The sequence below is a fragment of the Nelusetta ayraudi genome, unplaced genomic scaffold, assembly GCF_046127955.1.
Source record: "Nelusetta ayraudi isolate G7.1 ecotype Tasmania unplaced genomic scaffold, CSIRO-AGI_Nayr_v1 ptg000052l, whole genome shotgun sequence".
Lineage (NCBI taxonomy): Eukaryota > Metazoa > Chordata > Actinopteri > Tetraodontiformes > Monacanthidae > Nelusetta > Nelusetta ayraudi.
The window spans coordinates 2,562,062-2,582,141 of NW_027466102.1; the positions used below are offsets into that span (position 1 = coordinate 2,562,062).

Here is a 20,080-nt window from a genome sequence, read left to right on the forward strand (position 1 = left end):
TGTGGTCACATGACCTCCATCTTTCACACTGTCAACATGTGACTGAGAGTCTGTCAACAGTCAAGGTCTCTGGGACGATGCGTTCAAGGACTGTGAGTGGTGACTCCTGCCGTCTCTTCTTCTCTCTGCAGGTGGAGGAGGTGATGGGGGAGGATCAGCTGGTCCTGATGATGCAGCAGCAGCAGCAGCAGCAGCAGCAGCAGCAGCAGCAGCAGGTCTGACTGGACCATGGAGCTGAGGGAGAGTGGAGAGGAGAGCTCCATCTAGTGGTGGATCCTGCATCCTGCCCTGCTGGATTAAAGCCACGTTCACACCATCACTACGCCAAATATTTGTCCACATGACTGAAGCTGAACTCGTGATGCAGAGTGTAGAAGATGGCAGGACCACATCACTGGTCATCATCATTGAAGATGTTCAGCCAGAGAGACGGATCCTGGATGATCTGGGACAACGTCAAGGAGAAGAAGACCACTGACATTTCAAATGCAGAAATAGTCCCATTGTTCTCCTGTTGAGATGATTGAAGTCCAACAGTCCTTCAGAACATCACGTCTCACTGACCACACTGAGAGTTGTGACTTCCAGTGAGTCCAGTTGCTGCTCAGAAAATCAGCAGTGTGGCCACAAAGAGTGACTGAAGCTCTTCCTCAACTTCTATTGGATTTCAGCACAAATTCTGAGTCATTATTTCTTTTCAATTCAACAATTCCTATTAATGAACCTTTGTCTGTCAATACAATCAATGATAACCTTATGACGGCTTTCCATCTCCAGTCCCATTGACCAGTGACAAATTAATGTTCTAGTACAGGCATGGGCAAACTATGGCCTGGGGGCCATGTGCGGCCCGTTCCGCTTTTTAATCTGGCCCGCCAAACTTAAAAGAAATGATGTTAAAAGTAATAATTTCAACTGTATTTCAACTATTTTTCAGTGTTTTAAGAGTTGTTTCAATAAAGAGCCAATTACTGTGAGCTTTCAAAGATGGATATTTTTATTTTCAACAGACATGAAAGCATACGTTGTTACATATCCTATGATGTCATGATATATATTTTTCCTCCTATGAGGGGCGTCACCAAAACACTCCATCCATCTTCTCCTGCTGCGGCCCCTCTGTCAAACCTTTAGAACCCAGTGTGGCCCACCAGTCACAGTTTGCCCTCCCCTGTTCTAGCAGAACAAAGACGTCCAAAGAAGAAAAAACAACCAGGCAACATGCAACAACACACAGTGCACACACACACACACACACTGAGCTGAGGCACCAGGGCAAACTTCTAAGAATTAAATCACTCACCTTTGCATGTGAGTCACCTGTACACAACAGTGAGTCAGTCACCTGTACAAAACAGTCAGTCACCTGTACACAACAGTGAGTCAGTCACCTGTACAAAACAGTCAGTCACCTGTACAAAACAGTGAGCCACCTGTACACAACAGTGAGTCACCTGTACACAACAGTCAGTCACCTGTACACAACAGTGAGTGAGTCACCTGTACACAACAGGTGGCTCATGGCTTTCAGTAGAAATAATGTATCTCTATCAATCGTCCCCAACTGGGTTACTTTCTATATTTTATGGATCAGCAAATTCCACAAAACACTCATTTTATTTAATTTTTTTTTAACACAACTTCACCACTGATTCCTGTTTGCAGTTCTTCTCCTCGGTTCCATTTTCGCGATCACACGCATCCCCTGCTGGACCAGGCTGGAGCAGCAGTGCTGACACTGGTCCAGCAGAGGGCGCCACGACATCACTAGTCTGCAGACGGCCAACACGCAGTCTGAGACCACCTCCAGTTTATGGAAGCAGAAAGTTACCATAATCCAAATTAAAATGCAATAGCAGAAATGCTTTTTCATTTTAAGAATGGAGCTGCATTATTTGACTCATAATTAAAATGGTTAATAAATATTCCTGTATGCATTTTCATTTTCTTATTCGTGTCGCACCTTTTATGACACAATCAAAAAGAAAATTGAGGGCGTTGCTTTTTAATTTTCGTGGTCCTGCCCTGCACAAGAGTTACCACAACTCCAAAACGAAATCGCAATCTCAAAGTAAGCGCGCGGTGCATGAAAGTGACGTCAGCAGCTCTTCACCTCCGCTGTGGGTATGGCGGTATGACGCCAAGTGTCATTTGCCTCCTGTTATGTGTAAATTCTAATGTTTGTGAACTTAATAAAGATATATATATATTTTTTTATTTAAAAAGAAAAGAAAAAAAAGGTATAGCGACACCACTTCGCCATCGTTACTTTATTCACGTCATTGAAGTTGCCGGTAATCGAGATTTAAATCGCTGAAAAACGTGGACCACTGACGGATCTCGCACCAGCATCTGCCACCAGTCAACGGATTGATCTGTTGCTTCGCATCCTTCGTCGGATGGACTGGTGGCCGACGCCGAACAGCTGTTACTCCACCCATGTAACAAATAGCTTTAGCTTTGATGTTGTGCTGGTGCATCAAGGTGTTCCATAACTGACAACAGGTTGGCTATAGGGCAACCTTGTTTGCATCCGTATCTGGGACGGCAGAATACCTGCTCAACTCGGTCCCGAGCGTCAGATTCCGATTCACTATTCAACTCCACCTGGGAAGTTAAATCCAGCAGGGTTTGAACAATTGTGTCAATGTGCGCCATGCTCAAATCTGTCCGACCAACGAGATCCGTCAGTGGTCCACGTTTTTCGGCGATTTAAATCTCGTTTACCGGCAATACCATTTTTTTTAATTTTTTTTTTAAATATAGAATATATATATATATACATTTATTAAATTCACAAACATTAGAATTTACACATAACAGGAGGCAAATGACACTTGGCGTCATACCGCCATACCCACAGCGGAGGTGAAGAGCTGCTGACGTCACTTTCCTGCGCCGCGCGCTTACTTTGAGATTGCGATTTCGTTTTGGAGTTGTGGTAACTCTTGTGCAGGGCAGGACCACGAAAATGAAAAAGCAATGCCCTCAGTTTTCTTTTTGATTGTGTCATAAAAGGTGCAACATGAATAAGAAAATGAAAATGCATATAGGAATATTTATTAATGATTTTAATTATGAGTCAAATAATGCAGCTTCGTTCTTAAAATGAAAAAGCATTCTGCTATTGCTTTTTCATTTTTGAATTTTACATTTCATATTGAATTTTGGTAACTCTTTGCTGGTGCATGTTTTGAAAATTAAATCTCAAATGTGTTTTCCTTTTTCATTTGAATTAAGTACAAGAATGAATGACTTATTAACCATTTTAATTATGAGTCAAATAATGCAGCTTCGTCCTTAAAATGAAAAAGCATTTCTGCGATTGCATTTTAATTTGGATTATGGTAACTATCTGCTTCCATGGGACAGCTGTTGAAGTTAGGCACTTTCTCTCACCACGCAAAATGAAAGATTTCTCCTCAAAGTGAAGAGCACAGAGCCTGGAGTTGTCATTGGGTGTACAGTTTTTTCTTCTCACATTTTCCACCCATTTGTGCAACCTTTTTCTGTCCCCAAAAGGAAAGCTGTAAAAAGAAAAACATTCCAAAAATAAATGTACACATTTTTTTTGTGTAATTTAACTTAAAATTGGGTATGCAAACATATTTAACTCATTTAAGCTTGAACACAATGCAGACAGTTGTGCAGAAAGTTTAGTGTTAGCTAAAATATCGGGCACACAGACGTACGTATTATGTATACATTTTTTCTCCCATTGTAACAGGTCACTGCAAGACTGAACTGATGTACAGGATTACGAATCTGACTTTGATGGGCAAATTTGACAACAGAATAAAATTATGAAGCACTAAAACACAGGACCACAAAACAATTAAATGCATGATGAAATAATGATATGCTTTGTTAAATGAAATAAAATGGCATTTTCAACTAAGTAATAAAATAGTCGGTGGCGCAGTGGTTAGCGCTGCTGCCTCCTCACAGCAAGAAGGTCGTGGGTTCGATTCCGGGGCCGGGACTTGGGACCTTTCTGTGTGGAATTTGCATGTTCTCCCTGTGTCTGCGTGGGTTCTCTCCGGGTTCTCTGGCTTCCTCCCACACTCCAAAAACATGCATGTGAGGTCAATTGAACATTCTAAATTGTCCGTAGGTGTGCATGTGAGTGTGAAAGGTTGTTTGTCTCTATGACCCTGTTTGCACTTGGTCACTTGTAACTGTTTTGGGGGATTGGATCACGAGAACGGATCTCGAAGCATCTGTTCGCACTTAGCATGAGCATGTGGGGGGGGAAAGGGGGCCGGTTGATGCGCCATACTGGGTCCGTAGGGAGGGGGCCTCTGGGTGCCCGGGCCTGCCTTGGGTACCGATCCTCCCGGTGGGTGAAGGGGCTGGGTCCTGTCATGGGGATGAGTCTGGTCTCGCTTGCCCTGGGGGGCCCCCGTCCGGGGGCCTGCTGCTCCGGGCCTCTTCCTGGCCGGCTTTGCGGCGGGTATGCCGTGTCCGGGGCCCCCCCCCTGGCTCGTCGCTGGCGTGGGGCGGTTGCGGCCTTGGAGACCGCACTAATTGGCAGCCTACTTCCAGTGACGTACTTAAACACACCCACCCCCACATTCAGGTACACACACCACCACATCCACACACACGTATACACACATGCAAACATGCACACCCGCACACACACACACAAATATACACAAGCACGGGTACACTGTTGTACACTATTGCATAGCTTATTGTCTTATTTATCCATGAGTAGATTATTTTCATTGTTATTATTGCTATCATCATTATTATTATTATTATTACAATTATTATTATTATTACTATTAACGTTGCTATTATTATCATCGCTATTATTATTAACATCACTGTATGAACTCGCATGTATGTTTGTATGGGTATATATGCACTATCTGACAATTAGCTATGCATATTTACGATCTGTTTTGTTCTCTTTTAACACAATTGTATATTGTTGCCAGTTGCCTCCTCTACTCCTCTCTCTCTATCCCTCTCATCATCTCATCATCCCCCCCACACTCATTTCCCCTCTCTACTCACCCCCCTATCTATTCCCCTCAGTCCGGTCATGGCCAGAATGTCACCAAGAATATTATAATAAAACCACTGAAGAGGTAGCTCCTGAAACCACCCACGTGGCTCACACTCTCAAGATCTACCTCTGAGAATAAAATCTGTCAGCCATCATAGACATTCAGAGACACTTCTGCTTGTCATTATGGCCAGACCGGACAAGGGAAAAAAAAAAAAAAAAAAGCAATGGCGTCTGCTGCAGGTGCTGACTTCACGCGATACCTGGCTAGATCACGGGTGATTACCGACTAGAAACCTGTTTGTTGTTTATGAGTGTTGATAGTTGAACCATTGAGAACCAGTTTTGCTGTGGACTTTGACCTTTGTTTTCATAAAATGAGGAGTGGCACAAGTAGGAAGAGAAGTCCAACTTGTTTATTGTCAGGCTCCATTTTGAGGCATCACAGTAGCAGCAGCAGCAGCAACAGTAGCAGCAGCAAAAGTAGCAGCAGCAACAGCAGGTGAGTCGTCACTGAGTGAAGAACACATGAAATGTGATCTGATTCGTGTGTCTGCTGGATCCCACTGGGAACTCAGTGTTTCTTTCTGTTCTCTCTGTCTGAAGTGGAACTCACTGGGTTCTCAGCTCACTGTCACACTTGATGTTTCACCTCAGACTGACTCCAGGACTCAAGATGAGTCTTCCAGTGGAGGAAGAGGAGGACAGAGCAAAGTCTCCAGGCTCCAGTGGGCTGTCTCTGAAGAGTGACTGGTCCATGGAACAACCTCGAAACTTCAGTAATAAACCTGGAGCCTCTGGATCACAGTAAGAACACTAATGTCCTTGTTTCTCAGTCTAATTCTAGTTTAATTTGACAGTGATAAATTCCTCGGAAGGTGAAAAGGTGTCAGATGTTGTGGTCACATTCATCATGTTGCACAGGAAATGAGACCGAACTTTATGCAGTGGCAGGAATGTTTGATGCTCTGTCATAAAGTGCAGCTCAACTCCACTGAGATGAATTTCAATCCAAAGTTCAGTGCAATGTGACTCCACTGTCTCTGTCTGCTGAGAAACAAAGGACCACTTCCACAGAGCCACTGCTCAACCAGAGCCCACCAGGTGTCAACCACACCAGATAGAAAATATACATTTGATAGATGAATATGTCAGCTAATAATATATTAGATGATGTGACAAGACTGGCCTATGAAACAGCTACAAATTGATTATAGGCGCAACGTCGTGGTTGAAAATATAGTCATTAATGGTTGCACTTTATTCTTTGTGGCTCAAATTGTTTGATTGTGAAGCTGCATGAAGGGATTGAATTTAGAAAACAGAGCAAAAGACAAGAAGTGATTTGTGAAGAGCCGACTAGGAGGCCAGCAGGCTGTCAGTTAGTGTTGATGGAGACAATGATTCCATCCAACTAATGATGGTGTCAGAAAAACAGGCGACAAGTGATGGACATCAACAACTGATCCAATCAGTCAAAGCCAAAGTGTCTCCACAGGAAGACGGAGGGGAGTCCTGGTGGTGAGGAGCAGCAGCAGCAGCAGGAGCAGCAGCAGCAGCTGTCGTCCTCTGCTGTGTCTCAGGGTGGAGCAGGACTTCAAACTACCAACCACCCTGTCAGAACGTCTCACAGTAAGAGTGTCTGAAAACAATGCAAACCTAACGCTGTACAGTTATGTGCAATGTTCCATGTTATAGCGTTACAGGTGGCCACCGTGTTGGAGTGGTGCTGTTATCGTTATCTAATGCCTGGTTAAGAGTTGGGGAATTGTTTCATCAAGCCTGTTGATGTGTGTGGCTCGAGAGGAGAGTAAGGAGTGTGAGAACGAGATAACATTGTGCAGCGTCTTCTCTGAACCCTGGTTGAACATAATAGTGTCCACCTGCACATCATCTCACTCACTGCGTTTACATGCAGAGCTTAATCGGACTAAGCAATAATTCGGTTTTCTCGTCCAATCAGAGTTCTCGCCTTGTCCCCCGTATACATGCAGCTGAGAAATTTGAATTACTGACGGGAACGTGTCCTCCTCCCAACACTAGGGGGTGGAGTGAGTCTTTTCAGCTGGTCAGCTGCTTTCGGTTGACATATTAAATCATTATGATATGAAACGTTAGTTCATAATGTACGTGTTACTTGCTTTGCAGATAAGGTGTACCCTATATCTTGTGCTCATGGTGATTTTAAAAGGCAGACAAGAACGTTGTACGCTGTTGGAGGGCTACAACAACACAATGTCTTCGATGCTACGCTTTGTGCCTTCGCTCCGAACCCGAAATTCTCGTTCTTGTTGGATTCGGGTTCGGAGCAGACTGGTGGGAGAGTTTGTGTACAGGTTTTGCAAAGGAACGGTGTCTTCAGATATACACACGCTCATTAAAGTGCTGACCGTGGAGGAAGCTGGTGCCGCTGCATGCCGTTTCCAGCAGAATAACAGCGAAATTACCAAAATAAAAACAAATCAGAAAAACATCTCTGTGGTGTGCTTTTATTTACAAAGTTAAAATTCTTCTAACTTACAAAAAATGTGAACGAAAAGGTAGAAATATAAATACGAAGGAATACGTATTTGTTCAGGGGCGCGCAAAGCCGGAGCCCTGCATTTGCTGCGCTACCCTTTTTAAAAAGTTCTCCGTTGCGCGTTATTTTAATATGTCCATCTCTTTTAGAAGAGAAAGCATCGCCCCGGTCTCATCCTCTCTCCCAATGTGAACATTCTTATTTGCGTTTGCCAGGTTATTTCGCGCCGTCTGTTTTGTTAGACGACGTAGTTGTGCGGTCATGAGTCGCGAGAGGGAGGCGTGGCTCGTGCGCACTCGCGTTGTCCAGTTAATAGTCCGACTAAGGCGTATACATGGCAGAGAAATTTGAATTCCAATCGCATTATCTGGGGGTCTCAATCGGAGTTCTCCGATTCCAATCAGAGTTCTCAAACTCCAATCATAATCGGACTAAGGCAATAATTTGATTTTCTCTAGTGCCATGTAAACGCACTGACTGTCACTGCAGAGGGATTATAGAGTGACTGCAAACACAGTCGCTCATGGAGCTTTATTGACACAATTAGAATCTTGAATTAAAATTACAATTCTGGCCTCATAGCAACTTCATTGTATCTTCTCCGACCTTTTCTCTGCTCCAGTTGGTGATGGTCTGCAGGAGCTTCTACAGCAGCAGAAGATCAGTCTGGAGAGGAGATGTGAACGTGTGACTGAAGGTGAAGAAGCAGGAATTCAAACCCTCCTCAACAGCATCTACACTGAGCTCGACATCACTGAGGGACTGAGTGAGGAGGTCAACAGACATCATGAAGTCAGGCAGCTGGAGACAAAGAAGACCAAGAAGACCACGGAGACCAAGGAAACTGAGGAGACCGAGGAGACCAAGGAGAGCCTCCATGACCATCCAATCAGGTGCAGCCAGATCTTTGAAGCCTCACCTGAGCAGCAGGGACTCACAGTCAGAGTGGTGCTGACCAATGGCGTCGCTGGAGTTGGAAAAACCTTCTCAGTGCAGAAGTTCACTCTGGACTGGGCCCAAGGCCTGGAGAACCAGGACCTTCATCTGGTGCTTCCTCTCTCATTCAGGGAGCTCAACTTGGTCAAAGAGCAGCACTACAGTCTTCTGGAGCTGCTCCATGTTTTCCATTCAACGTTAGAGAAGCTCACAGCAGAGCAGCTGCATGTCTGCAAACTTCTCTTCATCTTGGACGGCCTGGATGAAAGCAGACTGGCTCTGGACTTTGAGGACAACAAGGTGGTGACTGACGTCACTCAGAAGAAGTCAGTCAGTGTCCTGCTAACAAACCTGATCAGAGGAGATCTGCTTCCCTCGGCTCTGCTGTGGATAACTTCCAGACCTGCAGCAGCCAATCAGATCCCTCCGTCATGTGTGGACAGGCTGACAGAAGTACGAGGCTTCACCGATGACCAGAAGGAGGAGTATTTCAGGAGGAGGTTCAGAGATAGAGGAGATGTGTCCAGCAGGATCATCTCCCACATCAAGGCCTCCAGGAGCCTCCACATCATGTGTCAGATCCCGGTCTTCTGCTGGATCACTGCCACAGTTCTGGAGAGCATGTTGAGCTCAGAGCAGAGAGGAGAGCTGCCCAAGACCCTGACTGACATGTACTCACACTTCCTGCTGGTCCAGACCAAGAGGAAGCAGCACAAGTATGGAGGAGGTCCACAGGAGCTGACGGAGGCTGACAGGGATCTTCTTCTGAAGCTGGGCCAGCTGGCATTTGAACATCTGGAGAGTGGAAACATCATGTTCTACAGTGAAGACCTGGAGAAGTGTGGTCTCAGTGTGACTGACGCCTCTGTGTACTCAGGAGTTTGTACAGAGATCTTCAGAAGAGAGAGTGTGATCTTCCACAAAACCATCTACTGCTTCGTTCATCTGAGCGTCCAGGAGTTTCTGGCTGCAGTCTACATCTTCCACTGTTTCACCAACAAGAACAACAATGTTGTTCAAGATTTCCTCCAAGATGTAAAACCAGGGGTATTAGTTAAATTGTCAAACCTGTTTAGAAAAGAAGGTGACCAAACTTTGGACACCTTTTTGAAGAGGATGATGGAGAAATCCCTGAAGAGTCCAAACGGTCACCTGGACTTGTTTGCTCGCTTTCTCCATGGACTCAGTCTGGAATCCAACCAGAGACTCTTAGGGGGCCTGCTGGGTCTCACTGACAACCATCCAGGAACCTTACAGAAGGTCATCAACAACCTGAAGGAGATGAACACTGGTGATTTTTCTCCTGACAGAAGCATCAACATCTTCCACTGTCTGCTGGAGGTGAAGGACCAGTCAGTGCATCAGGAGGTCCAAGAGTTCCTGCAGTCAGAGAACAGATCAGAGAAGGAACTCTCAGCCATCCAGTGTTCAGCTCTGGCCTACATGCTGCAGATGTCAGAGGAGATTCTGGAGGAGTTGGACCTGGAGAAGTACAAGACATCAGTGGAGGGAAGATTGAGACTGATTCCAGCTGTGAGGAACTGCAGGAAGGCTGTGTTACGTTTAGGAGGGTATGTAATCAGTGTGTGAGTGTGTGTGTGTGTGTGTGTGTGTTCTTGGTGTTAGCCACCCTGCTATATCAGCAGCTCCTCCAGTCACAGGGTGGATCAACATCAGCAGGTCCACTTGTGGCTGCAGGTCTCCAAGAAAACAATGAGGGAAACACTGAGTGGTGATTTTTAGCAGCAGGCTGTCAACACAGGGCTAAATCAGCTGCTTTGTGTTGGATGGTGAGTGGAGTGAAGCTGCTCCACTGTAGGCCAGGATGGAGATGAAGATGTGACAGTGGCAGAATGAGGAGCTTTGATCAGTGTGAAGGATTCATGCAGACAGTCAATCAACACAATCAACACATTGAACACACAAACGCATCGCATCCTTCCTTCATTTGGCAGCAGACAATAAAAGAGCAGTTGGATCAAAGATGCAGTGGAGTCCAAAGAGACGCCAGTGAAGGAACTCTGATCCAGTGGAGCTCCAAGCTGCAGTGACTTTACACTCAACTGAGCATCATGTTGAGTTGAAGCAGCAGATGAGAGCAACACTGTCAGTCACATCAGGACGTGTTGACACTCAGTGGCTGGAACACACTGGAGTGTGAAGCTGCACTGAGTTCCCTTGTTGAAGAGACTGCAGTGGAGACACTGAGGACCTGCTGATGGTGGTGGTGGTGGTGGTGATGATGATGATGATGATGATGATGATGATGATGATGATGATGATGATGGAAGCAGCTGATCAGATGTTAAAGAGTCTTGAATCACTTTCACAGTCAGCAAGGTCTCACATGTCGACCACAACTTATTTCACTGCTCTCTTACATTGCAGATATTACATTGAACTCTCAGAGGTTCACTGTGCAGTGGTGTCTTCAGCTCTGAAGTCCAGCCCCTCCCACCTCACACTGCTGGACCTGAGTGGCACCACCCTGAAGGATCCTGGAGTGAAGCTACTCTGTGCTGGACTGCAGAGTCCAAACTGCAGACTGGAAGTTCTCAGGTCAGTTCCTGCTTTCTACTGGTGGACAGTGTGTGTCAGCAGATGACAACTGGTGTGTAACGCTGCTCAGTGTGAAGACTTTGAAGCAGATATTAAAGACTCATCTAGAAAAAGTGGATGTTGTTGATATTTTCATGTCAACAATCTGCAGCCAGAAAAGACTTTGGATGGTGGAAGAAAGTGTGGAAAATGTCTCCAGTCACTTTGGAGCTCAATGGAAGTTGTTGATTGGTGATGAAGGTCACATGACTGAGCAGAAGATCCTGTGAAGAAATATTAGAGGCAGATTAATAGTGCAGCAGTATTTCTTCATCTTGTCCTTTGAATGTGTTTGACTTGTAACAAGACTCTGATGACTGAAAACAGCCACAAGCACACAAAGGACTCACTGATTATTTTCCATCTTCACTGCTGATTGGCTGCACACTGACTGACACACTGCTGTTATTGTGTTGACAACACACTTGCACAATGACTCATTTTAGGGAATGACTCAGTGATCCGAACAGCTGCACATCTGGATCATCAACAGGGAGAAATGACTCTTAATCTGACATTTACACCATGGAAGAAATCAAATATTTATTCTCTATTCAGGTTGAGCAGCTGCAGTTTGTCAGAGCTCAGCGGTGATTGGCTGCTCTCAGCTCTGAAGTCCAACACCTCCCACCTCAGACACCTGGACCTGAGTTGGAACCACCTGCATGATTCATCAGTGAAGGAGCTGAGTGGTTTTCTGAAGAGTCCAGACTGTAAACTGGAGACTCTGAGGTCAGTACTGGTTTGGAACCAGTGGATGATGGTTTCAGCACCAAACACAGTTCATCACACATGTTGAATAAACATTGAACTGAAGGTTGATTCATATCAAAAGGACATCTAGAAAGATGGAAACTTCATTCTGTTCATGTTTGAAATTTCAAACATGTCATCAGTGGTCATGTGACCAAACATCATTTCAACACACATTAGTTTTGGACTGAGGATTTAATTTCAAGGTGACATTTTCTATTGTTGCAGATTCTGAAGTCGACATTTCACTTTGATGTTCAGAGTGATGACACCCTGGAAAAACTCTCCATCATTATAAACTCTCCATCATTTATTCTCTATTCAGGTTGGAGAGCTGCATTTTGTCAGAGCTCAGCTGTGATTGGCTGCTCTCAGCTATGAAGTCCAACCCCTCCCACCTGAGACTCCTGGACCTGAGTGTGAACCAGCTGCAGGATTCATCAGTGAAGGTGCTGAGTGGTTTTCTGCAGAGTCCAGACTGTAAACTGGAGACTGTGAGGTTAGTACTGGTTTGGAACCAGTGGATGATGGTTTCAGCACCAAACACAGTTCATCACACATTAGTTTTGGACTAAGGATTTAATTTCAAGGTGACATTTTCGATTGTTGCAGATTCTGAAGTCGACATTTCACTTTGATGTGCAGAGTGATGACACCCTGGAAAAACTCTCCATCATTTATTCTTTATTCAGGTTGGAGAACTGCAGTTTGTCAGAGATCAGCTGTGATTGGCTGCTCTCAGCTCTGAAGTCCAACCCCTCCCACCTCAGACACCTGGACCTGAGTCAGAACCACCAGCTGCAGGATTCATCATTGAAGGTGCTGAGTGGTTTTCTGCAGAGTCCAGACTGCAGACTGGAAGTTCTCAGGTCAGTTCCTGCTTTCTACTGGTGGACAGTGTGTGTCAGCAGATGACAACTGGTGTGTAACGCTGCTCAGTGTGAAGACTTTGAAGCAGATATTAAAGACTCACCTTAGACAAAGTGGATGTTGTTGATATTTTCATGTCAACAATCTGCAGCCAGAAAAGACTTTGGATGGTGGAAGAAAGTGTGGAAAATGTCTCCAGTCACTTTGGAGCTCAATGGAAGTTATTGATTGGTGATGAAAGTCACTTGACTGAGCAGAAGATCCTGTGAAGAAATATTAGAGGCAGATTAATAGTGCAGCAGTATTTCTTCATCTTGTCCTTTGAATGTGTTTGACTTGTAACGAGACTCTGATGACTGAAAACAGCCACAAGCACACAAAGGACTCACTGATCATTTTCCATCTTCACTGCTGATTGGCTGCACACTGACTGACACACTGCAACATGACAACATGATGATGATCCACACTGGCACAATGACTCATTTTAGGGAATGACTCAGTGATCCGAACAGCTGCACATCTGGATCATCAACAGGGAGAAATGACTCTTAATATGACATTTACACCATGGAAGAAATCAAATATTTATTCTTTATTCAGGTTGAGTGGCTGCAGTTTGTCAGAGCTCAGCTGTGATTGGCTGCTCTCAGCTCTGAAGTCCAACCCCTCCCACCTCAGACACCTGGACCTGAATCTGAACTACCAGTTGCAGGATTCATCAGTTAAGGAGCTGAGTGGTTTTCTGAAGAGTCCAGACTGTAAACTGGAGACTCTGAGGTCAGTACTGGTTTGGAACCAGTGGATGATGGTTTCAGCACCAAACACAGTTCATCACACATGTTGAATAAACATTGAACTGAAGGTTGATTCATATCAAAATGACATCCAGAATATGAAAACTTCATTCTGTTTGAAGTTAAAACAGGTCATCAGTGATCATGTGACCAAACATCATTTACACACACATTCATTTTGGACTAAGGATTTAATTTCAAGGTGACATTTTCAATTGTTGCGGATTCTGAAGTCGACATTTCACTTTGATGTTCAGAGTGATGACACCCTGGAAAAATTCTCCATCATTATAAACTCTCCATCATTTATTCTCTATTCAGGTTGGAGAGCTGCAGGTTGTCAGAGATCAGCTGTGATTGGCTGCTCTCAGCTCTGAAGTCCAACCCCTCCCACCTCAGACACCTGGACCTGAGTAGGAACCAGCTGCAGGATTCTGGAGCGAAGGAGCTGAGTGGTTTTCTGCAGGGTCCAGACTGTAAACTGGAGACTCTGAGGTCAGTTCACCCTCTTCACTCTACAACTTCTATCACTCTTGTTATTGTTGTCATAATTTTCACTTCACTGGTGTTGGAAATTCAATTAGCAGACACTTGTTTCTGTTTGAATTTGAATATTAAAGGTACAGTGTGTAAAATCCTGCCATCTCGTGGTCAGATTTCATATTGCAGCACTAATTTGCTCACCCTCTCCCAAAAGTTCTTAAGCACAAACACACTACTACAAACACAATATTTCATCCTGTGAGGAGAGGAAGAAGAGGGAGATATGAAGTTTTGTGAAAGTCTGACCAATTCTAGACATAGGCTATATCGGCCTTGTTCTTTGCCCTCTTTGCTAGGACACTGACAGATACCAAGCTGTTGCAGGTGGGAGAAGTAAAGCTGAAAAACAAGACTCATAACTCATGGAAGTACAGGATGTGCAAGACGAGATAGTAACTCACATCACGAGCTGCAACATTTCACTAGTATAGAAAAAAGGAAAACTAAAGACGGGACAGTCAGTACAGTAATTATTAAACAAACAAAATCTGACAATCATACTGTACGAGCCACATTTGATTTGGCCAGTGGAAGTGGTATACATAAAGCAAGAGGGAAATTTAGCCCAAGAATGGCTTTCTTATGATAACCACCTTCTCTAAATGTTTTGCATAAAGCCTATGTTAAAAAAAACAACTGTTTTCTGCTTAACGTTAGATGAAATCACTCCATGTTTTTCCTTTTCATCATTCCAAGAGCCAATCGGTTGCAATTAGCTTTAGACCAATCTATGTCGATAATTTCAGTAAAAAAATTAACACGAGCACATAAAATAAAAAAGGAAAATTACACACACACAAACACATATGTATATATAAAGCTCTTATATATATATAAAGCTCTTATATATATATATATATATATATATATATATATATATATACATATGTGTGTATACATACATATCTATATATGTATATATATATATATGTATATATATGTATATATATGTATATATATATATATATATATATATATATATATATATATATATATATATATATATATATACATATATACATATATATAAATACATACATACGCGGGCGCACGCGCGTGTGTGTGTGTGTGTTACAAAAAACAAACATTTCAACGGTTGGGTTTGTGTTGATAAAAACCCACCTCCTAAAACACAGCGAACACAAAGTTATGAAAGCTACCAGGAGTGGATCATAATCGTAATCTTTCAAACTGAAAATACAATAGAAAATCGAAAGCTTGTTCTGATGGCACAGTAAACATAACAATTAATCTTTAAAAAAAGAAAAAATTTCTCATGTCTTCTGTTATAAAAATCTTCACGTACTCACGTACAATTTATAAAACATTTTAATTTGAAAGGATTTAAATGAACTTCCGGGGCTTTAAATGAACTTCCGGTCCAAAAGCGGTTTAATTTGAAAGGCTTTAAATCAACTTCCGGTCCTGACAGTGCAGGTCGTCCTCTCAGTGCAGGTGGGTCCTGACAGTGCAGGTCTGCAGCCAGACGCTCTTGAATTTTTTTGATGTGGATTCTGAAGTCGACATTTTAGTTTGATTTTCAGAGTGATGACACCCTGGAAAAACTCTCCATCATTATAAACTCTCCATCATTTATTCTCTATTCAGGTTGCATTGGTGCAGTTTGTCAGAGATCGGCTGTGATTGGCTGCTCTCAGCTCTGAAGTCCAACCCCTCCCACCTCAGACACCTGGACCTGAGTAGGAACCAGCTGCAGGATTCAGGAGTGAAGGTGCTGAGTGGTTTTCTGCAGAGTCCAGACTGTAAACTGGAGACTCTGAGGTCAGTACTGGTTTGGAACCAGTGGATGATGGTTTCAGCACCAAACACAGTTCATCACACATGTTGAATAAACATTGAACTGAAGGTTGATTCATATCAAAATGACATCCAGAGATATGAAAACTTCATTCTGTTCATGTTAGAAGTTAAAACAGGTCATCAGTGGTCATGTGACCATACATCAATTACACACACATTCGTTTTGGACTGAGGATTTAATTTCAAGGTGACATATTCTTTATTTTTGCAGATTCTGAAGTCGACATTTAATTTTGATGTTCAGAGTGATGACACCCTGGAAAAATTCTCCATCATTATAAACTCTCCATCATTTATTCTCTATTCAGGTTGGAGGGCTGCAGTTTGTCAGAGGTCAGCTGTAATTGGCTGCTCTCAGCTCTGAAGTCCAACCCCTCCCACCTCAGAGAGCTGGACCTGAGTCACAACCAGCTGAAGGAATCATCAGTGAAGCCACTGGTGGATCTTGTCCACAGCAGAGACTATCAACTGGAGAGTGTGAGGTCAGTACTGGTTTGGAACCAGTGGATGATGGTTCCAGCACCAAAGCCAGTTGATCCCACAGCAGAGGTCCAGTGTTCCCAGTCACAGTGTGAGAGGAGGATGGTGACCTCCAGCTGCTCCTCATTCATCCAACATCTGCTGCCAAACTGCTTCTTCTCTCAGTTCACCAATCAATTATTGATCAGTTCATCTTCATCAGGCCTCAGTATCAGTCCAACACTCCATGGTCACATGACCTTCATATGTTCCACACTTGACATGTGACTGAGAGTCTGGTTCTTCTCACCAGTCACTCCATCATCTCCATCAACAGTCAACGTCTCTGTGATGATGCGTTCAAGGACCGTGAGTCCTGACTCCTGCTGTCTCTTCTTCTCTCTACAGTTGGAAGGATTGAGGGAGGATGAGGAGGAGAGTGAAGAGTAGCGCTCCATCTAGTGGTGGCTGACAGAACTACAACCAGTGGAGACGAGTCTCACACGGAGGTTCTGCCTCTTCTCCACCTGCAAGCTGCGCACACACACACACACACACACACACACACACACACACACACACACACACACACACACACAAGCATTTTCACTTCTTACTGTTCTGAAATGTCTCATTCATTTCTGCCTGATTAGCTGTAGCTGCCTGCTCACTGCTCAGCTAAGATGTTGTGGAAAAGAGCGAAGATGCCGATGCAGGAATACTGGGCTAATAAGTAATTTAATGAACAAACAATAAAAAGGGGATCGGAGCTCCGAGGCACAAAACACAGTAAAATGGGAGTGCGAGTGCGAGGAGGAAAGGAGGAAGAAGGTCTCTTATACACTGGACTGGGAGGGGAAGAGATACGGAAGGGAAGAAGAGGAAAACAAAGCACAGAGAATCAGCACAAGCTGACCATGAGGAGAATGTCTCGAGAAGGTTATACTATGAAACGAACAGATTACACGTGCTACTAGTGATCATATGACACAGAATACGACATAATAAAGAATAACCCAAGAATACATATATCCCATTACAATGTCTTCTACACTCTCTGGACTTCTCATGTATTTCCTTCTATACTTTGAGGTTTAATATATAATATATTTTTATATATATATATCATATATAATCACAAGAACCAGTCCTATATATTTCTCTGTGTACACAATATTGTTTAATCTGTTCTTCCAATGTTTTATTGTAAAGCACTTTAATAAACTTTAATAAACTTTTATTTGTACAGCGCTAAATCACAACCAAAGGCGTCTCAAAGCGCTTTATACAATCAGAGAGAACCAACCGGGCCCCCGGAGCAAGCAAGATGCGACAGTGGCTGGGAAAAACTCCTCTGTGGGAAGAAACCTAGGGCAGAACCAGACTCCAGAGGGCCATCATCTGCCTATGAGTAGTTGGGGTGAAGTAGAAAGATAGAGGGGAGACAGAGAAAGAGAGAAAGGAGCAGAGTGAGCCAGGGTGGCAGACAGGACAGGGTGAAAAACAGATACACCAACCAGGCAAAACGGATATAAACACAAAGAATAGGAAATAATTCAAGGCTGCTGTCCATGTGGAACGTAAGTGTAAGTGTCCATGCTTTGGGAGGCAAGAGCCTAGCTCGATGGACAATCTGCCGATAGGACAAGTCCAGGTTCTAAGTGTGGTGGTGGAACTTTGAACTGCATTTCATGTTTGAAAGGTGATTCATAAATGAAATGTTACTTACTGATTTATGTACTTACTAGCAGGTTATTAGCATTTCAGCATCCAGTGCCAATTAACTAAATCAACCCCAGTCTCGCTGTCACACACTGCTGGGCTTCTCTCCCATTGATGTGGGTCAAATGAAGTTATGAAGCTGTGCCATCAGCTGTGCAAACTGCGTATCGTTCACGGCCACACAATTTATAATAATTCATTCATTCATTCATTCATCTTCTATACCCGCTTATTCCTATTCAGGGTCACGGGGGTCTGCTGGAGCCTATCCCAGCTGTCTTAGGGCGAAGGCAGGGGACACCCTCGACAAGTCGCCAGTTCATCGCAGTATAATAATTCAATATACATCAAATTTATATACATAGTATAGGATTATAGTGCTCCAGTACACATGTTGTGTTTTTCACATTTTCAAATCATTCATAAATGTTATATGATGATCTTAGCATTTTAGCTGAATATATATTAGCTCGAGTGATGTTGTTAATCAAACCAGTGTTGTAACATATTGATATGTTTCTCTTTAATGCCTTCAAACACAGTATCTCTGCTTCATACAGTATGTCCACACTTTTACTTTGAAAACACGCTGTAGCCGTCTTCTGTCTCCGTGTGTTTGCTGTAAACTAAACTTGCATGAGAAACCCATATATACATATTCAATGTCCTGTTTCCATCTCTTGGTGAGTTTGATGGATTAAATGAATCAATCATCCTCCTCTACAACAGAAACTTGTAAAGTCGACTTAAGTAACGTGACAAAGTGTTTCTACTTTGTCACTTGCCACCTCTGGCCACCAGAGAGCTTTAGTTAAATGGTGCAGTGGTTGGAATTCCACGAAAGCGAAAGTGAAAGTAAAGATCCACAGAACACAAACACAAAAGTGTATCTGTTGTGTTTAGTATTTTGATTCTTGAAATCTCTGACAATGTACATGAGGGAAGAACACATGAAATGTGATCTCATTCGACACAACCAGAGTTGTGTGTACTTGGGTAGCCAACACCCAGAGCAGACCTGGGCAAAGTACGGCCACACCCGGTCCGCTGCGTGTCCCTGTCCGGCCCGCGTGAGGACAGTTATAAATTACACAATCAATCCGTCGATCGCGAAGATGGTTCAGCTCGATCGCATGGAGAGAGAGAGAGAGAGAGAGAGAGAGAGAGAGAGAGAGAGAGAGAAAGTCACGAAGATACTTCCACGGGACTTTAGCGCCACTTTCGCGCGACCCCTCCTCCTGCTCCTCCTCCTCGTTCTCCTCACCCCCTGTCGACAAAACTTACGTTGCCCTCCGACACAATTCTGGTTTGTCATGTGACCCCTTGTACATGTTTGAACCTAGACTTCAGTAATGAACCTGGAGCCTCTGGAACACAGTAAAGGAACAGGCTACCTGTATTATGATGAATAGACAGACACTATTAGTCAGATAAAAACTACTATTAATAATTTAGAAAACCAGAAGACTAAAAAAAAGACTTCATTGGAAAATCATTTTTATTTGCAGAGTTTCCAAGTCTCCAGGGTCCAGTGGGATGTCTCTGAAGAGTGACTGCCCAGATAGCATTACATCTGGCCCGGATCCGTTTTAAGCTCCTTGCCTCCGTTTCTAGCTCCGATATGTTTTCTGACTGTGGACCGGATCCGTGCCAGATAGAGGTTTCAGCTTCTAGAGTCAGTGTCATTTTTATATCGTTTTACAGATCTGGCCCAGATCACTTGTCCAGGAGGTAACCTAAAGACATTTAGCTTGTCTGACACTTATTTGGCCCAGATCCGCAATACTGATCAGAGCCGACACTACTTTGACGTAGGCTACACTGATGTGGCCCAAATCCTGAATACAGGTCTCAGCCGACTGCATTCCACCAAAGTTACTCTGGCCCTTGTCTGAAATAAGAATTTGAACTGACACTGTTTTTTTCCCAAATATTTCAATTTTTAATCAGCAACAGTAACACTAAAGAAACTGTTCATAATTTAAAGACAATGAAAAATTCAACCCAATGCTAACATTTAAAAATTTTTGCATGTCCATCCCA

General features: G+C 43.6%; 1 protein-coding gene across 2 annotated transcripts in view; it reads left to right on the plus strand.

Annotated features, from left to right (window-relative positions):
* Nucleotides 1-20,080, plus strand: part of LOC142896230 (NACHT, LRR and PYD domains-containing protein 3-like) — a 135,844-nt gene that overhangs the window by 76,043 nt on the left and 39,721 nt on the right. The window contains exons 12-17 of one of the 2 annotated variants that reach the window (XM_076037779.1): nucleotides 11,631-11,804; nucleotides 12,151-12,324; nucleotides 12,518-12,694; nucleotides 13,299-13,475; nucleotides 13,814-13,987; nucleotides 15,644-15,817. In XM_076037779.1, coding sequence (XP_075893894.1) covers nucleotides 11,631-11,804; nucleotides 12,151-12,324; nucleotides 12,518-12,694; nucleotides 13,299-13,475; nucleotides 13,814-13,987; nucleotides 15,644-15,817 — 1,050 coding nt within the window. The remainder of the gene's footprint in view (nucleotides 1-11,630; nucleotides 11,805-12,150; nucleotides 12,325-12,517; nucleotides 12,695-13,298; nucleotides 13,476-13,813; nucleotides 13,988-15,643; nucleotides 15,818-20,080) is intronic. The other variant, XM_076037780.1, reaches the window with a different exon arrangement.